The 26,793-nt window shown below is 40.7% G+C and overlaps 1 protein-coding gene across 1 annotated transcript in view; it reads left to right on the top strand.

The window, feature by feature from the left end:
- Nucleotides 1-26,793, top strand: part of grin2da (glutamate receptor, ionotropic, N-methyl D-aspartate 2D, a) — a 254,730-nt gene that overhangs the window by 109,577 nt on the left and 118,360 nt on the right. Inside the window, exons 5-6 of the mRNA XM_032535848.1 lie at nucleotides 8,775-8,962; nucleotides 20,154-20,294. Coding sequence (XP_032391739.1) covers nucleotides 8,775-8,962; nucleotides 20,154-20,294 — 329 coding nt within the window. The remainder of the gene's footprint in view (nucleotides 1-8,774; nucleotides 8,963-20,153; nucleotides 20,295-26,793) is intronic.

A 26,793-nucleotide genomic window follows, 5' to 3' on the forward strand; every position in this document is an offset into this window, starting at 1 on the left:
ACACACACACACACACACACACACACACCTGGAAGCTCTGTAGTGTAACTGTTACAGCTCTGCACTGCAGCTGCTCTCCCGGAAGCACTTGAGCATTCGGTACTTTACCGAGGGATTCTTTTACCGTGCTTCATCCTGTACGATAAGTCCACTTGGCCGAAGGTTTTCAGCGCAGAATTGCAAATAAATCACACGTCTTGTAAACTATGGACGAAGGGAGGGTGCTCTTCTTTAACAGCGTTTGGCTTTCTTTTGACCACGGCACATCAAAGCATTTGACCCATTTTCAAGTTGTTTTGTATATCAGAAATTTGAGATGTCAAAAATAAGCGCTGAAAATAAAAATGACAAAATATTGGGAAAAGTGACAAAAACGTTACCGAAACGTACAAAAAAAACCCCGTTGAGAACGGACAACAAAAGTAACAACACAAGGGTTAAAGCAACGATTCTCAAATCTTATTCAGGAGTGTGTACCCCTTCGAATTATTGTTTACCCCCTGACCAACAGCAAAACATTTTTGGAAGAAAATCGTAAATTTACAGAAATACACTGTCAGCCGCTTTGCCGGTAGACTACTGTTTATTTTTTCTTGTAGGAAAGTTTGTAGGATTTCATGGACTCTTCAGAAGAGGTAATTATCTTCACTCGAGTTACGCACCAAAGCTTCATAGACAACACTTGCTAAAGGAGTCCTACTACAATCATTAAAACTGAGTATAGCCTTATAGATACATTCATTCAGCTTAGGTGGGGCCCAAAACGGCTGACCTTAACCTTATACTGGCAGGGAAAACCCTGGTCTTGGGTAGCAACCCTAAAAGTGCACATTGAAAATGGAACACAAATCAGACTGGAAACATTTTCTAAACGTGAACCTCTAAAAGATTCAAAGTAAAGAGAACTTTTATGCTGAACGTAGACGCTCCAGACAAACAACATAGTCCAGAAGAAATAGCAGAATGGACAGAGGTGACAGACTATTAGCTGCTCTAACACATCTGATATGGAGGAAGGAGTGTCGGGGTGTCTTTTCTCTTCCTTCACCCTCTCCCTTGTCTCTGTATATGAGCATTATCTCCTCCGACTCTGTTTCACACTGTATCCTTTTTAGTCGTGTTCATTCCTTGCCCTCACCGTTTTACCATTGTCGGAGTAAATGACCTTTGTCAAAATGAAGTCCATGAAAGGGAGAAAGGAAGAAAGCAAGACGCAAAGACAGAATAAAATAAAAGGGAGAATGGACCAAGTGCAAAAGGTCCTGAGTGAATGATGTAATGCGAGGAAAGTGATAGGAAATGTTGAACGGGGGAGGGAAGGAGTGGACCCTGCGTGGGCTTTAGATGTGGAGATGTGTACATGCGCAGGGTTAAAAATAATAATTAACAAATAATAAATAATTGAGCAGAGGCAGGGATATGTAGACCAGAGAGGGGGAAATCCCACGCATCTACTGCAAATATATAGGTTTAAATTTATTTTTTGAGAAGATGGGTTTGTACAGATGTAGGATATTTTAGGAAAGTTTGTTTATGCATTTCTAGCCAATATGTTATGCATTACATTTAGGTGAGCCATATATAGTGTGTGTGTGTGTATATATATATATATATATATATAGAGATATATATATATATATATATATATATATATGATACAGTGTGAAACAAATATAGTACAAATGGAGGAAATGCTAAGATTCACTGATGGAGAGATACAAATGGTATCACTTTTAAGCAGATTAATATCTATATATTATATGGTGACATATTAGCGTCATAGATCTGGTATTAATCTCTCACTGACATGGCTTACTGGGACACAACATGGAATAGAGCCATCGGTAATGACATTCCCATCAACCTCATCTATACTTTGCAAATGCTAATTAGCCAAAGTTAGCATGGTGAAACAGATGTTTTGTTTAAAACACATTGGTTGTGTCAAAAAGTCCAAAATGGAATTTCAAACTACCTTGACATGATGGTGCTAAAAGACACGTGTTAGCTGAGAAATGCTGCGGCTGCTGAACTATTATTAAATGTCCAAAACTAAAGTGTCCACTTCCACATCAACAAAAGTCTACAATGGGCAGTTATGCGGCAGGTGTTTGGACATTCTCCAAGGATGTTGTTGTTTTAAAAAGTTGCCCTCTGGATATTGTCTTCCAGTGTCAGTATCATCCATCTAAATTTGGTATTTTTAACAACAATATGTGAGCATGATGCCCTTGAAAAAATAAATAGCGTATTGCATGTGTATTTGTAGGAGCACTGTGCTTGGAATCAGCCTTATATATCTCATTTATTTTGTCTTCTACTTGATTCTTGTATTGGTGATCTGGGAATTATTTGGGTCTAATACTGTATCATAAAGTACGTTCGGAGGCTTCTGTATCTTAGTAATCGAGAAAAAAGATAATTTAGCATGTTACATTTTGCGAGTGAACTCTTATTTTGTTTTGTGTTCTCAATGAACAACAAATTGGAAAAGTATCAAGGGAAATTTCACAGCTCAAGCTGTATTGACTGTGGATTTAACTGTTTCACAGTTTTTTAAGGTCAATAAATGCAACATCTTTCCAAAAGTCAATTAATAATCGTGTTAAATAATTGTGATTTCACAGCTTTTTTTTCCATAATCGAGCAGCCCTAGTGTATCTGCTTTGGAGGAGCAAAGATGAATGGGCGAGGGAGCTTGAGTGAGGAAATACCAGAGCATCGAATGCAAAAGTCTGTTATCAGATCAACACGCCCCTTTACTGGATACTGGAACTGTTAGTGATCGCACACACGCTGATGGGACCAGTTGTTAAACCTTTCTGGATAGTGGTTATAACTATGCCTCATGAAACTTAAGAAATCAATTTGAAAATAGAGATCACAACCTGTTGAGATGAAAAATGAATCACCATGCAATTTTGAATTGGCCGGTTTTGATTTCACTTCAGACGTCACTACGTATTCCAAGTTTATTTATTTGTTTTATTTGTTTTTTTAATTTTTATTTAAGACAAAATCACTTTTGATAAGAGTACACAGCCGTTGGTTTGCACTGTTCATATGAAAAAAGGAATATTATCTTTTATTTTTCTGCAGCTCATTCAGTTGAAAACATTGTGAGGAGATTGTACTGTCAGCTAAAAATCGGGAATTATATTGAATTGTGGGTTGAGTGTATTGTTACATCACTTACAGTCTTAATTAAATCATTAAATTATTTCCACACATTAAGACATTCTAATTAATGACATTTAATGTGATGAAGTAATGGAAATAAATAACAATAAAGTAGACTTACATACTGTTGTTTGTTATGCATCTGCAGATACTTGTCAAACTTTAAATTCAATGGACAACTATTTCATTTTGATTATTATTAGGACAGCATATAGCATTATCTGTAAAATGCAAAACAAGTATGACACCTGCCAATCTGATTAACAGTGCAAGCTAGAACTGCTACTTAGTGGATCTTATGGTAAAAGGATTTCGTCAAAGTGAGTATTGGGTCTTCAGTGTTTAAATCAAAGGGATCAAAAGATGCTCCAGAGAGGATAAACTAACACCATCAGCACTGATTTTTAGTTTTTTCTTCTTTGCATCTCATGAGATGTGTTCATAATGTTAATGGGATACTCAACATCAGTACAAAAGTATAAAAGAAAACAGTTATGCAAACATATTGGACAGTAAGAACTAACATGCAGGGCAAAGATAAGTGAGTAAGTAAAGTGTCTCAGAATTCTAGAAAAGACTGAATTCCGACTTTGGACTGATGCCACATCCGAGTTGATTGTGTTCTTGTTATGGGGGGGGGATTTGGACGGTCATAGGTGTGTGTAATGATTGCAATTTGGGAGTGGAAGAACACTACGGAAGACAAAGGACTGAATGACTTGCCTGTTTCCCCCACTACAAACTTTTGTAGACCTACATGCACCTTTTTTTTCATTTTTTCTTCAAATCTCAACTGAGACAACAAAGATGGAGCTGGGCTGATTTGGCTAGGAATGCACCCAATTATACCAACTATTACGCACTGGAGCGGTCCCAGTGGCAGTTGTCCTCTCCGAAACACGCAACCATGCAGTCGGATGTGGGACAGTGACACCGCGGAAACACTCCTGACGTAGGAAAGCGTTGTAGTCACCCAGGGTGGTTAGACTCACACTTACGTTAAACGCCGCAACATGTAGGGAAAAGGAGGCAGAGGCGATTTTTTTTTTAAATTGGGGTTACTATGCTAACCTGCAGTGGTCCAGGTGTTTTAACGATCCCGGTTAGTTTAGCGCGTTCGTAACCGTTACATTTACATGTAGTGGGGATAGCTCCAGACAGGTTAGCCATTGTTAGCAGTACCAGTTGATAACAAAGCATTACGCTGTTTTTTTTGTGCATACAAACAGTGTAACAACATGTCCACAGATAGAACATGGACAGGACCATGTGTACAACTGATTAAATGAGACACAAATAAGACAGAAGCGCTTGTTGCTCCCCGATGTGAGTCGAGTGCAGATTTGAGTTGTGCATGCTCAGATTTAAACGGTTTACGGTGTAACGTGTTATACGGAAATTAGTGAAATCCATGAAATACTAAACAATTTGGAAATGATTCCCATCTTCTGTTGTTTGCAATAAAAGTTTGATTGCTAAATTTAGCTTAAAACGCCATTCAAGTGATAGCTTTTGTTGTTTGATTGCTAGCTCGTAGCTAAGCTAGCAGTGAACCAACTAGTTAAGTAGGTCCATTTTTACTGTATTGACAGTACAGAAGTCTCTCGTTAGCATCTTGTATGATAAATGTCGCAAGGTGACGGATGCGCAACTCACATCTCTACTCATCGCAATGTGACGCAAGCGCGGCTCAAATCTGCACTCGACTTAAATCGGGGACTAATCACTGTAAGTTACTTCAACTTCCACAACTGTTGATGCACAGGGCAGCCATGTTGGATTTTGAGCTTGAGATTTTAGGAGGTTGTCTGAGATCCGAGCTCGGAAAGCTGAGTTCAGGGGGCTGTTTTGGAATTTGACCTCGGAAAATCCGACTTTAGAGTCCAAATGGAAAGCACTATTGAGCCAGTAACCTTTTGGATTCCAGATTTTGGTTGTGCTGGTATCTTTCAGGATTGCAGATCTGTCATTGTACTATGATAGTGCTTGTTATTTCCATTATTGTGTTGCTCACAGCCTGTCACTGTTCCATTTTGAAATGCTGCTGGGTTACACGCCAGTTTCTGCATAATCCTCTCCTATGAGGCCAAGGCCTTTGATGAAAAACCAAAAGGGTACTTTGTTGTAATGTATCTATAGTTGCATTTTAATGCAGGTTTAGTACTGAATTAGACAAGCCCTGCACTCTGAGTGAATACTCAAATCCCCTCCGCACACACACACATGCACGCACGCTCACTCTTGATCATTGATTAAATTTGGTTCATCCTCGGCTGTGACGTGAGCATAATTCAGACAGAGAGGACCGTTTCCCCCGCTTTGACTTTTCTTTACTGCTCTCTATATCTTTCCCACCTTCTATTTCTCTGCTCCGGTTCCCTCTCTCCCTCTCTCATCGTACATTAACATGTCTCACAAGGGATATTTGCACGGTAATAATCTGTATTTCATTCACAGCTGGAAATAAAATTAGCCTCCAATGGTCCAGAAGAATTCCTCTACTTCTCGCCAGACATAAATACGACTGCGGACCTTACAACCTTCTGCCCCAGCTGGTGCAAAATCATGCATCTGTTTGTTTCCCTAAATGCATGATCCTTAGAGCAGAGATCTTCAACAGGGGGTCCACAGACGTACTGCAGGGGCCACCAAATTATTATTTTTTTAAAGTCTTTTTTTTTTTACAAACAATGGCAATGTCGTAACATGAATCCAACATATTAGCAGAAATAAATGAGCCTATTTGTAAAATTAAAAAAAATTGATAAGATAAGCCATCCACAGATCCAGTTAATTTACTCTGCCACATGTATTTTTAACATAACGTAACATAATTGATAAAATCATGCCAATGAATATTTTAACAGCTTACTGTTCTATGCACTATAAAGGTATGTATAAAGGCTTTAGGCCGCCCTACACAGTATTGTAGGCTCAATTCAATATGTAACTTTATTTTATGTAATGTGTAGTAGGGGTCCCTGCTCCATCTCACCCTCAGTTGAGGGGTCCTTGGTTTAAATAATGCCTTAGAGGCACTGGGGAGGCTGTACGTAGCGCTGCATGGGCCATTTATTTTCCTTATTTTAGCTTGCCTTTGCAGGCATCAGCTTATGATTCACATCTCGGTTGTGACTGGTAAGCAAGGTAGCGGGCCTGTTGTTTTCCATCTGCATGTCTTTATCATTACAGGAGAACACATGCATGACAGATCAGGCAGCGCAGTAACAGGGAGTACTTTTGTAATCCAATCTTTGTTTTTTACTTTTTAAATCAGACTTGTGTCAGAGGGCAGCTCTGAGCATCTCTTGAGGTGGTTTGAGTGATTCATTTGTAGTTTATTTAGTTTTTATGGAACATTTAAAAAAAAAGAAAAGATAAATGCACTTTTTAGTACTGGGAAAAAAAGCAACAAAAACTAAATATGTCCTACCCCCCTTGTTTAATTTGTATACCCTAGTTAAATAGTAAAAAATGTAATTCCTCCCCTCATTTATATACATGTGTATATAGACACATACAGACATGCATATTTAATACACCATACATACACATTAACTTTTAGCTTTACGGTAGGATAGTTAAGTCATATTGGGTTTATTTTGCAAAAACTCTGGCTAGCTGTAAAATTTTAAAGGAGACATTTGATGCAGGGATAGAAAAAAACTTGAGTATTCCAGAAGATGCTATTGTTAACTTTAAATCGAGTAATATCTAACTGTTAGTTCTAACTGCAGTGTAAAAAATAAAATAGTGTCACCAAAATGAAATCAAATTCCATTCCCTCTATTAAAAGATGCCTTTCGCCATTTTCTTTCATTTCCACCTGGCGGTTGATGCGATTAAACTCTGTCACGATAAAATATGAAGACCCGCAGGGGTCTAAATGAAACGTTTTCTTCTAAAATGAGATGTCCAACGTTTGAAAAATGAGACACCTGCCCGAACCGAGTGATTGATGGCTCGAAATTGTAACAAATTAGGCCCTCCTCCTGAAGGATGTCAGAAAGCAGGGAAACTCGGCTCACTCTGAGGAGGAGAACACTTTGACGGACAGGATCCTCTTCATTTCCTAGATGACAAACTCCGAGCTCAAGGAATGCCAACGGCGGATGTGAAGAGACCTAAACATACCCAGAGTGCTCAGAGGATGTGATTGACAGGGACAGAGCGTTAGCCTGGACCTGATGACGTCCTCGGTTCCATTTTGTCCGCCGAGTGGGATGGAATCGGCGTCATCCGGGCCGTTGTCTCTGACGCCTGCAACACCGGCGAACACACAGCGTGTGCACGGTCACACACACACACACACCACACGCCTGCTGGTATCGGAGTGTGTTCTTGTAAAGCATTTTGATTTTGACTAATTTCAGTCTCATAACCTCTCCAATTGTCTTACAAAACTGTGGCTCCTCTAGTGCTTCCTCTGAGTAATCATCTGAAGTACCCTCAGCGTCAACCACACACACACACACACACACACACACACACACACACACACACACACACACACACACACACACACACACACACACACACACACTTCAGACTCTTTTTTTCTCTTTATTTTTCTCTCCAGCTCTTTTGGAGCTTTTTTTTTTTTTAACTTTTTTAATCTCGTCTTCCCCCCCCCCCAATCCAATTCCCCTCTGTTTAATAATGTATGAGAAGGAAATGCAAGCAGACCAAGAGGCACCATTTTTCAATTGCGGCTCACTGTGTTAAAAAATAAACAAACAGGGGAAGCATTAATGTATAAGTGCACCAAGTGTATAAATGAGTCTAATCCATAACTGTGAAGGAAACATGAAAGAGCATTATGGGACCAAAAGGCAGCGAGGTTGAAACTTGGGGGTGGGAATTCACTTTTTTTCCCTCTTTTTGTTCTCACACGTCCATTTGTTTCTTTTTCTGCACTTCTTTTTTCATCCATGCCCTGTCACCTCTTTCCTTTCTCCTCATTCTTTTGTCGTTTACTCCATTTTTTTCCTATTTCTCCTTTCCCCCCCATCTCCCTCCTTAATTTTGGGTCATAACCATGTTTCATAAATCATTTTATCATAAATCATTTTTTTCCTTCAACATCTCCTTTCCCCTCTTTGTGATGATGTGATTGTCCTATTTTCTCTCCATCCTTGCTGTTCCATCCTTTCTTTCTTCCTAAATCCTAAAGTCAGTCTTTCTTCGTCCTTAACCTCTATTCCTCTTTTCTTGCCTCCGTGTCCACTTTCTGTCCTTCATTCCCTACCCCTCCATTCTTGACCTGTATTACATCCCTCCTTTTCTAATTACACCTCTCTACCACATCTCAATCATTTGTTTATTTCTCTTTTCCTGTCTTTCATTTGTATTTCTTCCTCTTTCCTTCCTTCCGTTGTATTGATTCATCCTTCACTCTCCCATTTTCCCTTTTTTTTTTACCTACCCCTCATCATCTTGTTAATCTATTCCTCCTTTCCCCCTCTACTCTCCCTCCTGCCATGTCTGTCCCTTTCAATACTTCCCTCCCTCTTCCTAGTGTACTAATTACTTCCAACCCTTTCCCTCCCACTCTCCCTCCGTTTATCCTGTCTTTGCCTCTCCTCCTCCTGCAGGTCCGTCTGCTGTACTGCTCCCTGGAGGAGGCGGAGCTGGTGTTTCGGGCAGCCTTGGCGGCGGGTCAGGCCGGGTCCAGTCACATGTGGTTTGCCGTGGGACCGGCGCTGTCTGGTTTGGGCCTGGAGGGGCTGCCCAAGGCCTTGTTCGCCATCCGGCCGCAGGGCTGGAGGGACGAGCCACGAAGGTACGAGCAGAGCAGAAGGGCGTCAAGGGTTCACTGGCTGTGGGGCTCCTACAGGGCTACCGGAGATTCTTTAAGACCTGGTAGTCACCTGATGGACTTTCGGGGCTCCTTGTACTGTACACTTTTAGATAAAAATAAAACCGCGTTAGACATTAAATCTGCTTCACTAAAGGGTCTATATCGATGTAGACTGTTATGTAAGTGCATGTAAAAGTATAAAGCAGTATAACAAACTCAAGTAAAGCCGGGGCTATGGTTCTGGAGTAGTACATGTACTCTATATATAGTCTATATAGACAAAGTTCCACTTCTGGGATTGTTCAGGTGGCGCCGGAAATTCCACCTGATGTCCCTCATTTCGGCCAGATGTCCGTCACCTTCTGTGTTGGAATTGTAAACTCCGGTGTGTTCAGGGCCGGCGATTGCTATAGGCGACCTAGGTGATTGCCCTAATGTCTTGGTTGCACCGTGTCGCCCTTAGGTCTACTCCCATTAGTAATATAATTAGAATGACAAGCGAAGTAAAACATTTTTAGACATTTAGACTTAGTCAGACTTTATTGTCATTCAACTGCACATTCACATATACAGTTGAGTGTGATTCCGTTGCAAGGCTCCTAAAAAGGAAAAGAAACAGAAGACAAGTAAAAAGAGAAACTTGTTTATTAAACATGATCATCCTATGGCGCCCCCCCCCAGCCAGATGTTAACTTGTCAACCTGATTATTAGATTGAATTGATGATTACTGTCAATCATATCCTAAGTGGGGCAGAACTGCCTGTGACGTTTCCAGTCTATGGATCAGACTCAAACACACGGAGCTATGAAGCAGACCTGTGTGTCGCTTAGTGTCCACTCTCGCTGTAAAAATAGAGATAGATAGATGTGTCCCCCATCGATGTGGAGCAGCGTACAGCCACTTCCCTAAACTGTCTCATTTAAAGACCGGCGTCTCAAACGGGGCTCTGAGTCTGTCAGGAGGTCTGAGATCTACCGTATCAGCACAGCCATCACGTAATGCACAGCAGACTATGGTGCAGGTGGATTACTTTCTGAAATATTGTGACTTCATTCTTGTAATAGCCTATTGTATTATCACTATATTTTTCTCAAAATATCACAACTCCTCCAAATCTCAGAGAACACACATGAGTTATATTTTTAATGTGGACGAAGTTTTGGACATGAGCCGAAATCTTACTCAAACACATCTGAAATATTACAGTCGAAGGGTTTATTAATAAATTTAAATTAATTCATGTATCATTCAGGTGAATAATTGTCAAATGCACATTTAAGGAGGTTACTTCCCCAACAAAAGACGCAAAAGGGGGGGAAGAGTAAATGATGCTTAGGCTGTAATGACTCAGATAGAATTAGAAAAGTCAATCTACAAGATAATAAATAGATGAAAGGATTACAGAATGCCTGAGAGCCTTACTGCAATATATTCCATTATATTTTATATGGGAATTGTAATCTATGTTTCCCTTTACATAAAGATAGTATTTAATGCTCAGATTTTTCAGTGGGGGGGACCCCCAATCATAAGGCTTGATGTTTTTTCCAGGCAGCTAACGCTAACCCTTAACATAACCATTGCTGCGCTGCCTGGAAGGAGATGTTGGGGGCAAAAAACACCAAACACCCCTCATAGGTCACCATGCACACTAATCTGGAAACAGAACACTTGCCTTTGGGTTGCCAGACCAGTTAGGATTAGACCAAATATTGGTGTCATTTAACTTACATGCAAGCTAGAAACTAGAATTGAATTTTTTATTTATTCATTAATTCAGGACAATGCACATTGAACATGTACAGCAGTACACGTAAAGATGCCCGAGGGCTAGTTTAAATCTGCATCTCATTAGGCAGATGGAAGAAAGACAAAAGATATACAATAGTAACATTTAGTATATAAAACAAGGAGAAACAACCAGAATAATAAAGAAAAACAGGACAATTCATTAGAAGATGTTAAAATGGAGACAATTCAATAGTATGCTCAAGGCAAGGCAAGGCAGCTTTATCTGTAGAGCACATTTCAGCAACAGGGCAATTCAAAGTGCTTTACACAAAATCAGTTAAACAGATAAAACACAAGTAAAAACAGTTAAAAATCATAAGCATTAAAAACCGATAAAACACATGACTAGACAGTTAAAAACATAATAGAAACATTAGGACACATAAAACACAAGAATAAAAGTTACAGTGCAGCATTAAAAATTTAAAGAAATGAGCAGTCATTTAAAGACAGGCAGCATCAAAAGAACATGCATTGCTACTCTATCACTGACGCAGCGCTGTGGAGCTCGCACTACTCAGTGGACTAGACAGACCCTCCTCCGCAGTGCTGTGGAGGAAGGTCTGGCAATGCAAGACTACCGAACAGAAAAAGATAGAATGGACTGTCCCCAGAGCAAGCATCACACTACAACATCTATTGTGTTTGTGATACAAAGTGAAACTTAACGTTCACTTACTTGGCAATCATCAAAGTTATCGACAATGCCCACCACCCAAGGGAATATCTAAGTAAGTGAACCCTGCGATTAGAGTTTTTACGACAGATATGTGTTCCCAAAGTCAAGAATGAACCCCATGCTCATCCAACATCCGTTAACATTGGCTACCGTAAGCCTCTGGCCATACCAGAACCAGTGGCAACAAAACCCCTGAACTGACCAATGGTGTGTGGCATTGACTAGAAATTCAACTTGTCAAACATGAAAGGAAGATTGTGCCAGTTGTTCCTGGTCGTTCTGTGCAGTCCCAATGTTGTACTTTCTTTTCTCTCAGCTGAATTGAGAATTCATACATATTGAGTGAGTTCTGCAAGGCTGAGTCTTAGGATTTTAAACTTGCATGAGGGTCAGTGAGAAAATTCGTTTTCTCTTCTTCAACCCCTGAAACACATTTTGTGCACCTTCACGTTTTTTTCCTGCAGCAACACACAGAGCGGCGCGGTCGGATTTCACGACCGCCTGCTCTGTCCATGATGTGTTCTCTGCTGGAGGGGTGACCTGATTTCACAGAAGGGATCATTACATTTCCATCTAATCTAAATAGACTGATCAGGTGAAAGGTGACATCCTTTATTGATTTGAAGTAATACAGCCACCTCGGTCACAATGGAAGCGTAGGGGGAGGCGGGTTAAAAAGCTTCTTTTTATCTAAGACAGTTCCGCAATCCAGAATAAACACTTAGTAAGTGAGATTTTGTTGAATTGTATCGCATCAGAAATCCAAACTAGGTCAACAATTACAAACTGTGAAATACGTTTTCCATTTTTCTCCTAAACAGGTCAAAATACAAACATCTTTTTTTCTCTAAACGTGACTAGATTTACACTTAATGACTACATTTGGAGACATGAAATGCCCGCTGTGCTTGAGGATATGACTATTTCTTTTCATCACCCTACACTTCATCTTGGGTATTGCCACGTCAGTCTTCCGACTTTTATTAAACACTCGTTGTCCGCCGGCCATCTTAAATCTATTTACATGGAGGGTTCCTGCCACGTTGCATAGCTGTGTTTCCATTGCATCCGATTTCTATTCTTGTTAAATGATTGTCCGTGTGAGAAGGAGAGGCACGAGAGAGACACACTTGTCACTATCAGGCACAGATGGTGAGTCCCAAGACTCGTGCCGGATACTTAGAGTGATGTGACCAGTGCAGATGGGTCCCACTGAAGACCTGCCGGTCAGCCTGAACCTGCACCTCATCCCTATATGAAAAGGTGCTGTGTTTCCACTGCATGGTACAGCTCTCTGCTTGACTTTTTTGGCTCTTCTATTTTTCTCTTTCCATTTTTCACTGTGGATAGAACACCTCCTCCTCCTCCTCCCCTGTGTAAGTGGGATTCCTAGCTGATCGCCATAGTGTGAAACTGCTTTGACATCATCTTCAACTTGCTGAATCCTTTCATCGGCAACCCAACAGTGGAACGTCTGCACTTTGTCAAATTGTATGGCGTAGATTTGCAATCTGCCTTTTTAAAAACATCTGGGTCGAGTGAAAACAAATTGCGCTGGCAATTGTCGGTAGCTTGTCATTTACAAAATTGCAGGCTTGTGCGTGATGTCCTGTGTTGCACTAGTGGCTAATCTCTCTGACCAATCAGTGGTCTGCAGTGTTTTAACTCCACTTTCTAGTATTGGATCAGCTCGCTTGAAACCGTGAGTCCAGTCCAGTCCAGTCGAGCCGTACCATCCAGTAGAAAAGCTCATTAGACTTACTCAGACAATATTCTATGGTGCATTCAGGCAATCCTCCTCAAGAGTTGAAATTCCCAATTTTAATCACCAGTAGGAAGCAATAATACAAAGTGCTTGTACACTAGGAAGTCTTATACAGTAGACAGTAGCGTTGCATCATAAACATCTCGAATAACCCACACTGTCAAAATCTCACTTTACAGTATTTCAAATGTTTTGGTCCTCTCACAAATAATGTACCGAGTTAAAAGTGGTAATAAATCCATATAAACTTTTCTTAAATTAGAGTTCATGCCTCCATGGCTTGTATTATTTGCAACCTGCTACTAGTGGAAAATAACTAAGTACATGTACTACACAAGCCGTAGGCCCAGTTTTAAGATCCCTTACTTGAGTATTTTATGCTGCTTTATACTTTTACATACACTTTTTTTTATATTAAACTAAATTTTCCATTGGTCTATTTAAAAGTGAGATATTCAACAGTGACTGAAATTGGTTGGGTAATTTTCCGACTCAATAGTTTAATGAGGATCGCCTGAACGCACCGTTTACCCAATTGACCGGCTCACATTATTGTATACTGAGGGGTGCAAACGATACACCAGCTGTGTCCTCTAAATCCCATGGGGCATGCTCCATTTACATCAGCTATGTGCACTGTTTTCCAAGGCATATGATCAAAGAATCCTTAAATTCTGTACGTAATGTGGGTAAAAACCCGATAGGTGCCGAGGAAAAGAATTGTTCTGTAGAGACAACGTCCTGTTTTCTATGTAACTGTTCTCCAACTGTCTTCATCATTCTGAAACCAGAACAGATAATAATGTTAAGGATGAACTCAAGGAATCATTTTCACTCCTGACACTGTGGAATTTTGCGTAAACAGCAGTATTAATCTTGAAGCCTATTTTTAGTAGAGTTCACAGATTGAATGTGGTTTTCCCAATAATAGCATTTTATCTCCATTGATTTGCTGCTCCAGTGACTGAGGTCTCCAGAGAGACTGAGCGGAAAAGACACAGTCAAAGGTATTTTTAAAACCCTGAAAGATTTGGGGTTTTTGAGAAAACTTTCAGGGCTTGAGCCCCAGAAGCCCCTCCCCCTCCCCCCGCCCCTGAAATGATTCACCATATCCAAACACAAAAGATTTTCTAACCAGAACCTTTACTGTACCAGGCAGCACTGTCACAATTGTCAAAGTGACACTAACACCATAGTACAGCTGTAAAAAGCCTGCTTCCGCTCCGGAGGACACCATGACTCTGAATTAATTCCCTGTGAAGAGGACATAATGTGGGACACCTCAAATTCACGAGCAGAGTACTTCTGAACTATATCCAACAGTCCGTCCCCACTTCATGTCCCGGCCCGCCAGCTTGTCTGATGCGCTGAATTCTGGAAGCATAGAAATGCTTCGGGAATTTGGGGTTCATTCGATTGGGTTTCCTGCTGACTGTGGTGGAATTTCCAGAAACACCATGTTGTGGTAAGATGAGACAATATGAACCCTTAGATAACATCAGGCGGTTCTTAGGTCACAGGTGGTCGAGAGTATTGGGACGACAGTGAGGTACATCCGGCCAAACATCCCGTATATTAAACGTCGTCTATGTAGACTACTTACAACCAAACCTGTTCATGTATGAATATGTGTGTCTCTACGGATTCAGGGAGTCAAGGCAGTTGCATGATCAGGGAATGTTTTCTTGTTATCTCCTTTTGGAGGTCGATGGAAAAAAGTTAAAGGGGGCTAACACACGTAGCATACAGTGGCTGGAATAAGTTTACACCCATGCTAAAGTTGATTAAAAAGAGGAATAAAAAAACATCTTTTGGAATTTGATATTAATGCCTTAATTAAAAAAAAATAGGAAAATCCTACCTTTTAAGGACACATAGAGATTGCATGGTTTTATTTTAGTTAGCTTAACAGCTAGTTTGATTTGCATTGAGAGATGATGTTATGGAAAGTTCCCCATGCCTATCTCTATGTATGGTGAAGGGTATGTGATGGTGGTGGTGGTGGGGGGGGGTCAGGATGCATAGTATCCTGATCCATGAAATAACTGTCCTTTAAAAATCAAAATGTGCCTGCTTCTATGGGAATGTAACATAGTGGTGTGTATGATTATGCCCCCTGTATTTTAAGGAAGAATATTTATTTATTTACAATACATTATTCAGTCACAAAGACAATTGGTGTTCTTAAAAGCTGGGATTTTTCTAAATATTTTGACTTAAGGCATTGAGATCAATTTCCAAAAGATGTTTTTTTTTTATTCCTCTTTTTAATCAACTTTAGCATGGGTGTGTAAACTTATTACAGCCACGGATATAGAGAGAAGTAACTAGGTTTTAGGTGAGAATCTTTTGTTTTGGTGCCATCCAATCTTGGCCTGAGGGAGAGATACAATGTATACCTCAGGGAAAAGGCACAGAACCTCACAGGTAGGGACGGCACTGCACACCAACACACCGTGGTTAAACTTTAACGTCTGCCTTAGTCTCTTCTCGATCGAGATCAATAAATGTGCATAAGTCATCAAAGTCTCCCACACCTTCCTGTTTCCAAAAGTCAAGCTTCTCCTGCGGTTCTCCAATAGAAAGGACTATAGGAAGAGCGTATTCTTGGTCTCAGGTGTTTATTTTAAACAAATGTTTTTTTCATGTATCAGAAGATGTGAGACGTGTCTGGTGCTGTTTTTAGAGTTACACATCCGAGTTGACCTTACAGCTATATTAAAAAGCAGTATCTGTTAAACAGTATCTCGCTCTGTGAAAGCTGCCTGCAGATCAAAGTCGGATCTATTATTAAATTGTCCCGAGACAGACAGCCAGAGTGTGTGTTGATATTTATTTATGGAAATGAGGGAAAACTTGACACATGGACACATTTAGAAACGGGATGATCAGTGTTGCACTGAAGTCGTGCTTGTTGGGACCAGCTGCTTCACCATCACTTACTCACGACAGTGTTAGGGTTGAGATGTTCAGCTGTGGTTTTTCCTATTTTGTTTTGTTAATTCATTCCCTCTTTTGTTACTTGTCACCATTTCCCATTTTTGCTGTATTCTCATTCCTTTTTTCATAATTCTTTTAAGAATGCTTTGTGTATGTGTTTTTTTGAGGCCTTTGCTCACGTGTCAAAACTCAAAGCCCGCGGACTGAACCCAACCCCTGGCAAAATCTCATCTGACCCGCATATCAATTTAGGTTCACAATACATTTTGGGCTGCCAAAGTTGTGCACTAAACCAAAAAGGCAAGAAACTGTTTTTACCAGGCTGTTGTTGTGAGTCGCCTGTATGGTAGCTTGCTTTTAAAAATGTAATTATTTGGCTTGATTTGCTAAATTTCTATGAAGACTAAACAACATTTTTGCTGATTTTTTCCCGGGGGCTTTATGTTGACCAAACTGTAAGTGACAGGACTGTATGAGACGTGCAATAATAAACAATAATGCAGTCAAAGATATTTGACTTTAAAAAAAAATAAAAACATGTAACTAAATTATACTTGTCTGGCCCTTGATGATGTGGTTCTCATTTTCCAGTGTGGCCCTTAGTTTCTAGAGTTAGACACCCCTGGCTTAGTTTCCTGTTTTATATGATGGCAGTGTAGACCTTTTTCACGGCAGACATTTTGACTTGTCATAGGAGGAAAAGCACAGCTTAAACTGACAACCTTAACAATGGCTCAATTCCATTAAGTATCCCAGTGAGCTATTCCAGCGAGTCGGCATGCACAATACCAGGGCCTGTCCAAGTGGAAGGCAGCCATCATTCATGGTTTTAAATACACTTGTGCTTTTCCTACTATGACATATCAATGTGTCTGCCATGTAAAAGGTCTATTTCTCCTGTGTCAAGTCTTGTTTGACTTCCTGCCTTGTGTGTTTCCCTGCCTTTGTGATTGTCTGCCCCTGCCCTGATATGTTTCACCTGTTTTCTCCCGCCCTGATATGTTTCACCTGTTTTCTCCCCCCCTGATATGTTTCACCTGTTTTCCCCCGCCCTGATATGTTTCACCTGTTTTCCCCCGCCCTGATATGTTTCACCTGTTTTCCCCCGCCCTGATATGTTTCACCTGTTTTCCCCCGCCCTGATATGTTTCACCTGTTTTCTCCCGCCCTGATATGTTTCACCTGTTTTCCCGCCCTATATTTTTCACCTGTTTTCCCCCGCCTGATATGTTTCACCTGTTTTTCCTCCGCCCTGATATGTTTCACCTGTTTCTCCGCCCTGATGTTTCACCTGTTTCTCCGCCCCTATAGGTTTCACCTGTTTCCCCCGCCCTGATATGTTTCACCTGTTTCTCCGCCTGTAGTTTCACCGTTTTCCCCCGCCCTGATATTGTTTCACCTGTTTCCCTCCCCGCCCTGATATGTTTCACCTGTTTTCTACAGCCCTGATATGTTTCACCTGTTTTCTACAGCCCTGATATGTTTCACCTGTTTTCTCCCGCCCTGATATGTTTCACCTGTTTTCCCCCGCCCTGATATGTTTCACCTGTTTTCCCCCGCCCTGATATATTTCACCTGTCGCCCGATATGTTTCACCTGTTTCCCCGCCCTGATATGTTACCCTTTTTTCTTCCCGCCCTGATATGTTTCACCTGTTTTCCCCCGCCCTGATATGTTTCACCTGTTTTTTCCCGCCCTGGTACGTTTTACCTGTTCGCTATCTCCCTGCTCCTTTGCCCCAGTATATAATGCCTTCTGTTCAGTCTTAGTCACGTCGTCGTCTATTGTCTGGGTATTTTTGCTTGTTCCCTGTTACTTCTTCAAGTGTTAATTCATTTGGACTGTTCCAGTCATTTAGGTGTTATCTTTATTTGGATTTCCACTCTCGTTTGGTGTCTTGCTCGTCATCCACATGTAAGACTAGATTTTCTGTTTAAATAAATGAAACACCTGAATCTGTTCGTTGGTGTGTCTTGCACTTTGGGTCCAGGACTTCTGCCTGGACAGACAGCGAACAAAACGTGGCAGTGTCCCTTTTAACGCCCAGAAATCCTGACAGCACCGTCATGTCCCTCAGCTTGGCTGCTCTCTGGTTATTTGTACAAAAGCAAAGAAGAGAGGACAGACATCTAATGATGATGAGTACAGTTTTGAGCTGATGAGGAAACCAAATGAATTTTGCTCTTTAGTCTTTATTCACCACTTTATGGAGAAGTGCACACCTCCAACACTAGGACCTCATTTGTGGAAATTGGGCAACTCTACAGTGTCTCAGTCAGTTAAGATGTAATTAAGTTTCATTTTGTTGAAGTCACACTATTTAAACAGCCAAGATGGGTGTTCTTTCAAATATAGCACAGTTCAGCTTTAAGGTACAGTCGAGTAAGGTCAGTGCTATTAACCGTTGTGTTGTCTTCCTGTCAAAATTGAAAGTCAACACTTTTGTTGAAGCTTTATCAATGTTTACTTTTTCTTACATTTTTGTCCCTTTTCTCAACACCTTTTTCAATGTTTGCCACTTTTTTGACATTTAAACACTAGGTTACACTAACTTATTAACTTTAGTTTAACAGTGATTTTTGGAATTTATGGTCAATAAACCTAATTTTTAGGAAATTATACATGTTTGAGTTAGAAAAGCATAAATTAGGAATTATTTAGACTAAAATTAAAGGAATGGATGTTGATGGATAATCACAGACTGGAATATGTCAACTTTTACTCAATACTATTTAAAAAGCACTTCCATTTTTCTCTCCAAATTCTATAAAATTTAATAAGACACCGCAAAACTAATGAAATTAGAGAATTGTTCTTGCCAAAGAGCGTTGTGTGGAATCAATCATGTTATTTTGGGGAATTAAAAGTAACATTTATATAGGAAAACGGGTCAGTTTGACCCAAGGACAACATGAGGGTTAAAGGGATAGTTCAGAGTTGTTGAGGTGTGGTTATATGAGGAATTTACCCATATAGTCAGCGGATTACCTACAGTAGATGGCGGTCGGCACGCCCCCAGTTTGGAGAAGCAGACAGGAGTACAGACACAGAGGCTAAGCTTTAAGTCTATGTTATATTTAGAATATTTTCACAGCTTTACCTTGCTGTCACAAAGCTCTTTCTGACAGTTTCCACAGACGTTTTCCCTCCCTCTCTTTCGGCCATTCAGTCTCCCTCTGCAAAAGTTCTTCCTCTGTATACTTTGGTTCATAAAGATATCTTTTTGTCTCCATGGTGAATGGGATCATCACTTTTATTTTCTTCAACCTCACGTGTAATTTTTTTGTAATGCCAAAAGAAAGGGCTGTCTGGTGGCAAGATAAAGCGGTTAACATATTCTAAATATAGCATATATATATATAGAAATTTTGCCGGATGTCCCTCATCTTCGGCCAGATGTCCTTCACCTCCGCTTTCTTTGTGTTGGCATTTAAACTCTGGTCGGATTTTTGAGGCCTATGGTTATCTGCTTCTCAAATCTCTGCAGGGTAAATCCAGACAGCTAGCTAGACTATCTGTCCAATCAGAGTTTTTTGTTGCACGACTAATGTTCCTGAGGCTATTTTGCAGCTGAACCGTTATTGTGTCTGGCACTTTGTACCGCCCAAGACGATTCTGATTGGTTTAAATAAATTCCAATAAACCACGTTTTTCTTCCATCCCAGAATGCTGTGTGGACTAGCCAGTCCCTCCTTTGCAGCGCTGTGGAGGAAGGTCTGGCAATGCAAGACTAGTATTCCACGGACTATGGATAAGCACCTGATAAAACTCCACTTTAAAAAATCTTAACAACCCCTTCAAGTTTGAGCCTTGTTGAATGTTCATTGTCACTTCACTTATTGAAGCAGACACTGACCTGAGACAACTGTCTCAGACACCCAGACAGTCTCTCTCTCTCTCTCTCTCTCTCTCTCTCTCCCTCCAGCATTTCCCTGGACCTCAGCAGTGTCAGAAAATGTCCCTCTGTCTTACATTGTTCTCTCCCTAATCCTTCAGGCGCATTGCCAAAGGCGTCTCGGTGCTCACCCACGGGGCGATGGCTCTACGGAGGGACCTGGGGACCAACAGCCGCTCGCAGTACGCCGGCAACTGCCAGAGTGACGCCAACCAGACCCACCGAGTGCCAGACAGAATCAGGTGAGAGGGAGGGGGTGACTTTGAGTTTCCGTGTCATTTACACCGGCTTCTGACATACAGCAGAGCGCGCGAGCGAGCAAACAGCAGGGTAGCAAAGCAAATAGTGTCAAGCAGCTTTAGGAGAGCTGCCACACTCAGCGCGAATCCACGGAGCTGAGTCATTCTGACCTGGAAACAGCTGCTTCGTTTCTACAGTCATGTTTTTGCAGGTGAAACTGATGGAAAAAGGGATATCTGTGTTACTGTTCTTGTACTATAACATAAGTGTTTACAGTGTACATATTTACCATCATCACTCAATTCTTATTTTTCTATTTACAATTTATATTTAATGTATACTTTTCTTGTTGTGTTGCATTTAGGTGCTGTGATGAGTGAAATTCCCCATTGAGGGATCATTAGTCCACCTTGTCTTATGTTATGTTATCTTGCTAATGCTACAGATTTAGAGGATTGATTATTAGTGATGGCCAAAAGAAGCTTCATGAACCAGCGTCTTTAATTTCGGAGCCCACTACATGGCGCTCTCCGTTAAATAAAGGGTTGAGAATACACTGAATTACAGTACAATGCCTTAGGCCTTTCTCTTAAAACCAAGAGCGCCATCTAGTTTGCTCAGACAATAAAGACACTGGTTCACAAAGCTTAATTTGGCCATCACTATTGATTATGTATATCACTAACACAAGGTCAAACAAATGTTAACACATTTCATAATGAAAGACCCTAACACTGAGAGCGTATTGATCTGCAACTCAGCACCACTGTCCAGGGTCACATTCAGCACTGCCAAAATGGAGACAGACATTGCGGTGCATTCATGTCCTGTAGGACAGGACTGGTGCAAGTAGACATTATCAATATCAGTGAATTAATGCAGTTGTCCGTGTACCCGCAAAGGGATGTCTGGAAAAACCACAGACTGTAAATTTTAATGGATAACGCATCCGGTTCGGTGAAATGCTGTAAATGCGGAAGTGCCTTAAACCTGCATTCTATCTGAATTCCAGCAGGGGGCGACACATTCGGTTGCTAAAGGAGGTTTCTGTAGAAGTCTGTGAGAAAGTGACCTACTTGTCACTTGATTTATTACCTCGGTATACATTTTCATAATGGGTTTATGGTCTCAATCGCTAGTTTTAAGTCTTTTGCAACAGAGAATGATGTTCATTTTTTGAATTATGGTCTCGTTGATTTGATTGAGTTATCAATTTACATACGACTTGATAAAGTAACTCTTTAAAAGTCAGTTTATGGCCTTATGCTCTTTTATTACAGATTATAAACACACACACACACAAACACACTCCGGTTGTCGACACTTACATCCAGCATTGGTTGTGTCAACACAAAAGAATATAAATATTATAATCACTTTAGCTAGTGCAGTAAGCTAACCGCTAACGTTACACGAGTTGCGTCTCCTCTAATGAAAATGACGGGTCATTGATCTCTCCCTGATCCGATTCTCCATCGCTCATCACAAATCTAGCGTGCTCTAGCTTGTGATATGGCAGCCGCCTCGTCAAAAGACGTGAACAATACGCGTTGCTATGCGACCGGCCATGCGAAGGTGTAAAATGTACCCACTGGCACTTTTAGGTATAAATGATCATATTTTCTTTTCTTTTTTTTTTTTTTATACCATACCTTCCATAACTCACTAGATGATTAATGAATCCATTTAGGAAAAGTCATGGACTGAGAGATGAAAGGGTTTTAAAATTAAGAGTTGCATGCATTTTAAAAAATGCCAGGTGGGTAGTTTTTACCCGTTGGACTTTCCAGTGTTGAAGGATATGGCCCACAAAGATGTGTCCTTCAGAGGACTGAAGGCCTAAATGAACCTGCTCCTCATCCCCAATTACAGCTGACAATTTGGGCTCATATAAAAGAACACTAACAGTTCTTGTGGTTGGCCCTTGTAAAACTTGTGTATCGCCAGGATGTCAAAGGAGCAACACAATGCTAAAGTCTGTGTGAAACTGGCAAGTTCAAAATATCCAAGATTTACATTTTAGAAAATGTGCCCCTCTTACCCAGGGGGACTTTAAATATTTTGAGGAAAATGAGCAGAATAGCAGAAGTCCAACTTTCACCTGCATGCTTGATTGACTGCTGCTGTTCTTTGGCACAATCCCCTCTGGGAACTTGCTGGAAAAAAAATAGTCTGGATTTCGCACTCTTTTAAGCTGTCAGGGTTACCAAAGCAGTCTGGTAACCTGCTGCTAGACTGGCTCTGGAGATCAAATTTACTAGTGCGGTTTTACTGCATGACATTCACAAATGACTTGCAGAATTTATGCAAGGGCGGTTTGCGCATTGGGTTCCATCAGTTCAACGGAATAACCTCTGTATCAGGAGACACACATGAGTGTATAATACCCCGATCTCCACAGATATTGTCAGAAGGGCCTTCAGCAAGGCTCTGAATCCACCAGCGCTTCATTTGAACCCTGACGAGAGGAGTGCAACAGGCCTCAACACTGAACTGAATATGAAGAGGCGTGTTTCTAGAAAGAAAACAAGTAGAAAGTAAGAAAGACGAGTAGGCGTGAAAACAATAGCATGGCATTATGTGGGGGCTTAAATTTGCATTGTAAAGGAAACAGCTGAAGCTAAAGTTGTTAGTTTTACAGCAGAAAGAGATTAGGAGTATCTGGAGTCATGTTTCTGAAGGTTTTTTTGCCTCATTGTTGCTATGGCTCTAAAATGTAATGGATCGACCAGTTCATGCAAACCCTTCCAACGATATTACAATGCACTGGTATTGCTAGGTGACACCCAAAAACCCAATTAGCATTTTTTTAATAAAGGGAAGACATCTGTAATCCCAGTAAAGACACCAGCTTTCACTAGCTTTGTACACAATTGAATGCGGAAGTGTTTTTTTAACAGTAAATAGAGCAGCATTAGTCCCGTAGCTACCATGCACATATGGCGTGGCCATGTGTATTTTTGTTGACCGCACAGCTTCAGAATTAAAAATCTCTTTTGTTTGTCTCTAGAGTCACAAATCTTTTGTGACTCAAGATCTCAAGCTGAAAATCTTTAAATCTACGTAATAATAATAATAATAATAATAATGTATACTGTTTGTTGATCCCCAGTGCGAAAATTACAATTTACACTCTGTTTGTTAGTAATCACTACACACAGGCCTGAAATACACACACACACACATGCTCATTACCTAATCATGCACAAATGGAGAGATGTCAGAGTGAGTGGGCTGCCAGCTTGACCAGCGTGGAGCCGCCAAATGCTAACTTGTGTGTTTTTGAATACAGTTGTATCTTTCCACAGACTTTCTATTCAACTACACTCGCCTTTTTTAAATTTGCTTAACGTTGAGTCTGAACAGACTTTGAGAGATGTGACTCACTGTTTTATTTCTTTAGGGTGGCTGTAGCAGGTTGGCGTTAATTGTGGTTCAGAACAGCGGTCACTGTGGCAACGTGTGGGTGTTACAGGATTAAAAACGAATGCTAAAAGCTCATAATGTCTGAAAGTGAGCGAACCAGTTCAGTAATGTTAGTTCTACAGCATAACCTACCAAAGGTAGCTACATTAACCTTGGCTAACATTAGCTACTGGTCATATATAACCGGTCTATAACAGCAAAAAACATCTGGGTTTATTGATTTGAGGGTGCGTTGTATTTCTTATAAATTCAAGACATGTTCCCTCTAATTATTGAAAGACAATTTGGGAAATGTTCTTCCTTGAAAAAAAGAGGCAGGTGCAGCAGAAAGCTAAACTACAACAGCTAACGTCAGGAAATAACAGATTGTTGCAGGTATGACAGATTGATGACAGCGTTGGAGAAATCTTCCCCGCGCAGGCAGCAGGTTTGACCGCAGATGGATGGTTACTGCAGGTTGCCTGCCTGCGCTCTTTAATGAAGTGAGGAGGTTCATTTTCAACTCGGCAAGACATTTCATGTCCTTCAGTATTTGGCTTTTGAGTGCTCTCGATCATCAGCACGACTGTCTGTCATGCAGACAAGCGCCGGGGCTCGTGGGAGTCTGATAGAGTGGCGATGATAGTCCTCGCTACGGCAGCATGAATGACACCTGTAACACATGAAGGATTGCTCTCTCGAGGGAGATGAACACCTTCCCTAATATGGCTCCGCTCCGACTGAAGTGTTGCTGACATAGAAATGAAACTCAACCTTATGGTGTTTTGAACAATTGTGTGGCCTTGTTCAACATCTTTATTTTGGGAACACCTGGAGCTTCTGAATTTATCATTTCTGAATATTTCATTGAAAATCTTCCTTTTACAGTATGAAGGCCCCACTTTTTATTTTAACTTTCATATCTGGATAAAACCCATGATTCGATACATCGATCTATTTAGGTTAATCATGAATCTAATTCCATTGATTTGGCTTGTTTTGTGTGGGATACAGATCTAGTCCAGTGGAACGGTAACCAAAGGTGTTTGGTAACTGCCGAAAGGACTGGAAGCGTATGAACTTGTGAAAAACAGTTTAGCTTGCTCACTTACTAAAATCTGGATGAATTGCATAGTTGGACTCATGGTTTGAAAAGAAATAATAGATGAAGCTTCACTATCTAAAATGTAAAGCCAATGCGGAAACCTGCATTGTATCTAATTTCCAGCAGGGGGCGACTCGACTGGCTCCAAAAAGAAGTCTGTTTCTATAGAATTGAGTTTGTCATCTAAATCGCTAGTTTCAAGTCTTCTTCAATACAACATGGTATTCACTTTGTAAACTATGGTCCCATTTATCTTAAAGTAGATAAGGCAGGGCATGCTTTAGGGGCGTGGCTGTTAATCAGGACGGAGGCTTAGCAACGCTAACCATGGCACTGTGGACATTATGTCTGTGAACTTGTGTTGGGTGTTGTCCATGTTTTTGTCTTGAACTTTGCCCCTCTCACTACATGGTTTCACTTTATCAAAGTTAACTGGAGCACTTGAGCACCTAAAAAATGTTTTGTGCTGCCAACCAAGCTAACTAACTAGCGCTGATGGTAACTTAAGGGAACGTTTGCCGTACATGCAGATGAATGGCGGCAGTACCCGGAGGTCTGTGTTTACCTGCCGGCAAATAACCACTGCATGATGTTCAGAAAGTTATAAAAATCAGCAATTTTCCCTCTTTTTTTTAGCTTCGTGCCATTGCTACCATAAGCAACACTGGCCCCAACTCAGCCCTCTCATCCAAAAAAACAATACAGGGATGACAAAATTGGTAAACTTAAGGCTTCAAAACAACTTGGACTACTAGCCAAAAAAAAGACAGACTCGCTATCATGAGTGTACTGGTTTTTGCAGTGATCAGGGATCACATAAACGCTACACATGCTCGTTACACGCTTGTGACAAGTGTTGAAATGGCTGGAGCTGCTTTCTTTCTGCTGCTGCTCCATGTGACAGAGTGAGATGCAATGTTCAGTGTCATTTCAGTCAGCATGACGGACTGTAGTTACACTTGAGAGGAGTAAAGATGCAGCTTGGAAAGGAGGGTGGCATTCACATCTTTTCAATTTCAGGCTTTAGTGGCATCTCATGAGGTTTGAGAGGAATCTTCAATGCTTCTTGATTCATTTCCACTTGGCTTTAGCTATCAGAAGTGATCCAGCCAAAGGGCAGAAAGTGGTTAAGTGTTAATATGGTAAACTTGTTGGATTCATCTGTATGTTCCACTCCTGCTGGTAGGACTGTCTCGTTCTGAAGGATGTAAATCATGATGTGTGGAATTGTCCAAAATAGACATTAATCTTAGGCATACTGAGCTGGAGGAACAGTAGAAAAGTGGAATATGCTGCCGGAGTGAATTGGGAAGTTTTCATTTATGTTTTGGCACAAGTGACTCTGGAGTGGGGATTGAATTGTAACTGCTATGAATCATGCAGCTGCTCTCCTCCAGTAGGAAGAATGATAGATACTTTACAGGCAGCGCATGTTTGACACTCTACAGATAAACCTTCAGCGGTTTATTCCTTTTTAGCTAATGATCAAAAAGACTTTAGTTTCTAATTCAGATTTTTTTTTGCTGATTCTGAGCACGCACAAAAAGCTTATTACGAGCCCCACAATCACCTACTGTGAGCACCTGGTTAAAACAATGGCTCGCATGCAGATCTTTGTGAAAAACAAGGCAGTGTTTCAATAGTTATGCCTTTTCATATCCATGACAAGCTCTTTTTTCCACTGAAAACCCTAAACATTCTGTTGATTAATGGAGCTGCACACTTGCTGACAGTGCTCGTCTGTTTGAATGAATAGTAGTGAATGAGCAAATCTACCAGGAATAATGAATCAATAAAAGACAGTAAAATAGTATTTAATATAATTATTGTCCTATAGATTTATGGACTTTCTAAAATACGGAGATTGGACTATGGGATGACGTCGTTTGTCTACACACATTATAGTTATAAGCTGCTCCAAATGAGGTTAGACCGCCTTATACAGACATCATATATATATAGATACATATATATATATATGTGTGTGTGTG

This window comes from Etheostoma spectabile, chromosome 14 (assembly GCF_008692095.1).
Source record: "Etheostoma spectabile isolate EspeVRDwgs_2016 chromosome 14, UIUC_Espe_1.0, whole genome shotgun sequence".
NCBI classification, from domain to species: Eukaryota; Metazoa; Chordata; class Actinopteri; order Perciformes; family Percidae; genus Etheostoma; species Etheostoma spectabile.